The sequence below is a fragment of the Gekko japonicus genome, unplaced genomic scaffold, assembly GCF_001447785.1.
Source record: "Gekko japonicus isolate JY-2015 unplaced genomic scaffold, Gekko_japonicus_V1.1 scaffold3528, whole genome shotgun sequence".
NCBI classification, from domain to species: domain Eukaryota; kingdom Metazoa; phylum Chordata; class Lepidosauria; order Squamata; family Gekkonidae; genus Gekko; species Gekko japonicus.
Window position 1 is genome coordinate 98,331 of NW_015163717.1, and position 1,246 is coordinate 99,576.

General features: G+C 47.5%; 1 protein-coding gene across 1 annotated transcript in view; it reads right to left on the bottom strand.

The window, feature by feature from the left end:
- MIOX (myo-inositol oxygenase) overlaps positions 1 to 1,246 on the bottom strand; it is a 26,373-nt gene that overhangs the window by 2,258 nt on the left and 22,869 nt on the right. The window contains exon 8 of the mRNA XM_015407860.1: positions 709 to 758. Coding sequence (XP_015263346.1) covers positions 709 to 758 — 50 coding nt within the window. The remainder of the gene's footprint in view (positions 1 to 708; positions 759 to 1,246) is intronic.

A 1,246-nucleotide genomic window follows, 5' to 3' on the forward strand; every position in this document is an offset into this window, starting at 1 on the left:
ATCAGTTTACCCTAATTAGCAACACTTAATTCTTTTCACCAAACCTGGTATCTTTTCCCATCCGGTACTTACAAGGTCATCAAGCCCCATTTACACCTATAGTCCACCTCAGGAAAACCCATCAAGCTTCTCCCAAACCACCTTTCACCTCCAAAAAAACATCATGTTATTGTTTTGGAGGCAAATACATCAGCTTGTCCCAGGGAGCATTTTGCCCTATATCTAGAATCCCGAGCCACCAGTATGTATGTGTGTTCTTGGATCCATGCTCACCCCACCCCCCATCTGTTGGGTCTTCTCTCCTCACCGTGAAATGCTGGTCATTTTGCTGCTGCCTCCACGGACCTCTTTCTTCGAGACTGGTAACTATCGCCTTCCCCGAAATTGCTTTTTCCCCTTTCCCCCCTGATTTCCTTTTAGCTAGCCTGTGTTTGTATGCGTGTTCTATTCTTTTATTCTCTTTTAATGAAAACCTTTCCGGTGGAACATCTGCCTGGTTGATTTCGAGAGTTCTCTTAAGGGAAAAATCCCCGTAAATATTGGTGGAGAATCCCAGTTACCCCTTCTCACTTTGTCTCATTTAACGCTAAACACACACACTCCCAACTAACTAGGAGACCGCCTATTTGTGTAACACTGCCCCCAACCCCTGGCTCTGAATTCTGGAGCATAGGTATAACACGTCAGCCATGGCCTTGTTTCACTTACCTCCCGCGGCAGGGCAAAGTTATTCTGCTTCATCACTTTGTACATATATTCTGGACGGGGGAAAGAGAGCGCCCAGAGGGGGCCAATCAGGTGAGCTCCTAAATTGTTGGTAACCAGCCGCCCCCCCCCCCGCCCCTCCCCAACAAGACTCACTTAAGAGACCAGCTTCTAGATCCTGGTTGCATAAGTAGCTCTGATTTTCCAAACTGGGGTTTGGGACAGGCTGGAAACTCTAAACCCACTTTCCCTATGAGGAAAGGTTAAAACGCTTGGGGCTCTTTAGCTTGGAGAAACGACGACTGAGGGGTGACATGATCGAGGTTTACAAGATTATGCGTGGGAAAGAGCAGGTAGAGAAAGGTCCTTTTCTCCCTTTCTCACAATACAAGAACTTGTGGGCACTCCATGAAATTGCTGAGCGGTCGGGTTAGAACGGACAAAAGGAAGTCCTTCTTCACCCAAAGAGTGATTAACACATGGAATTCACTGCCACAGGAAGTGGTGGCGGCTACAAGCATGGCCGGCTTCAAAAGGGAAT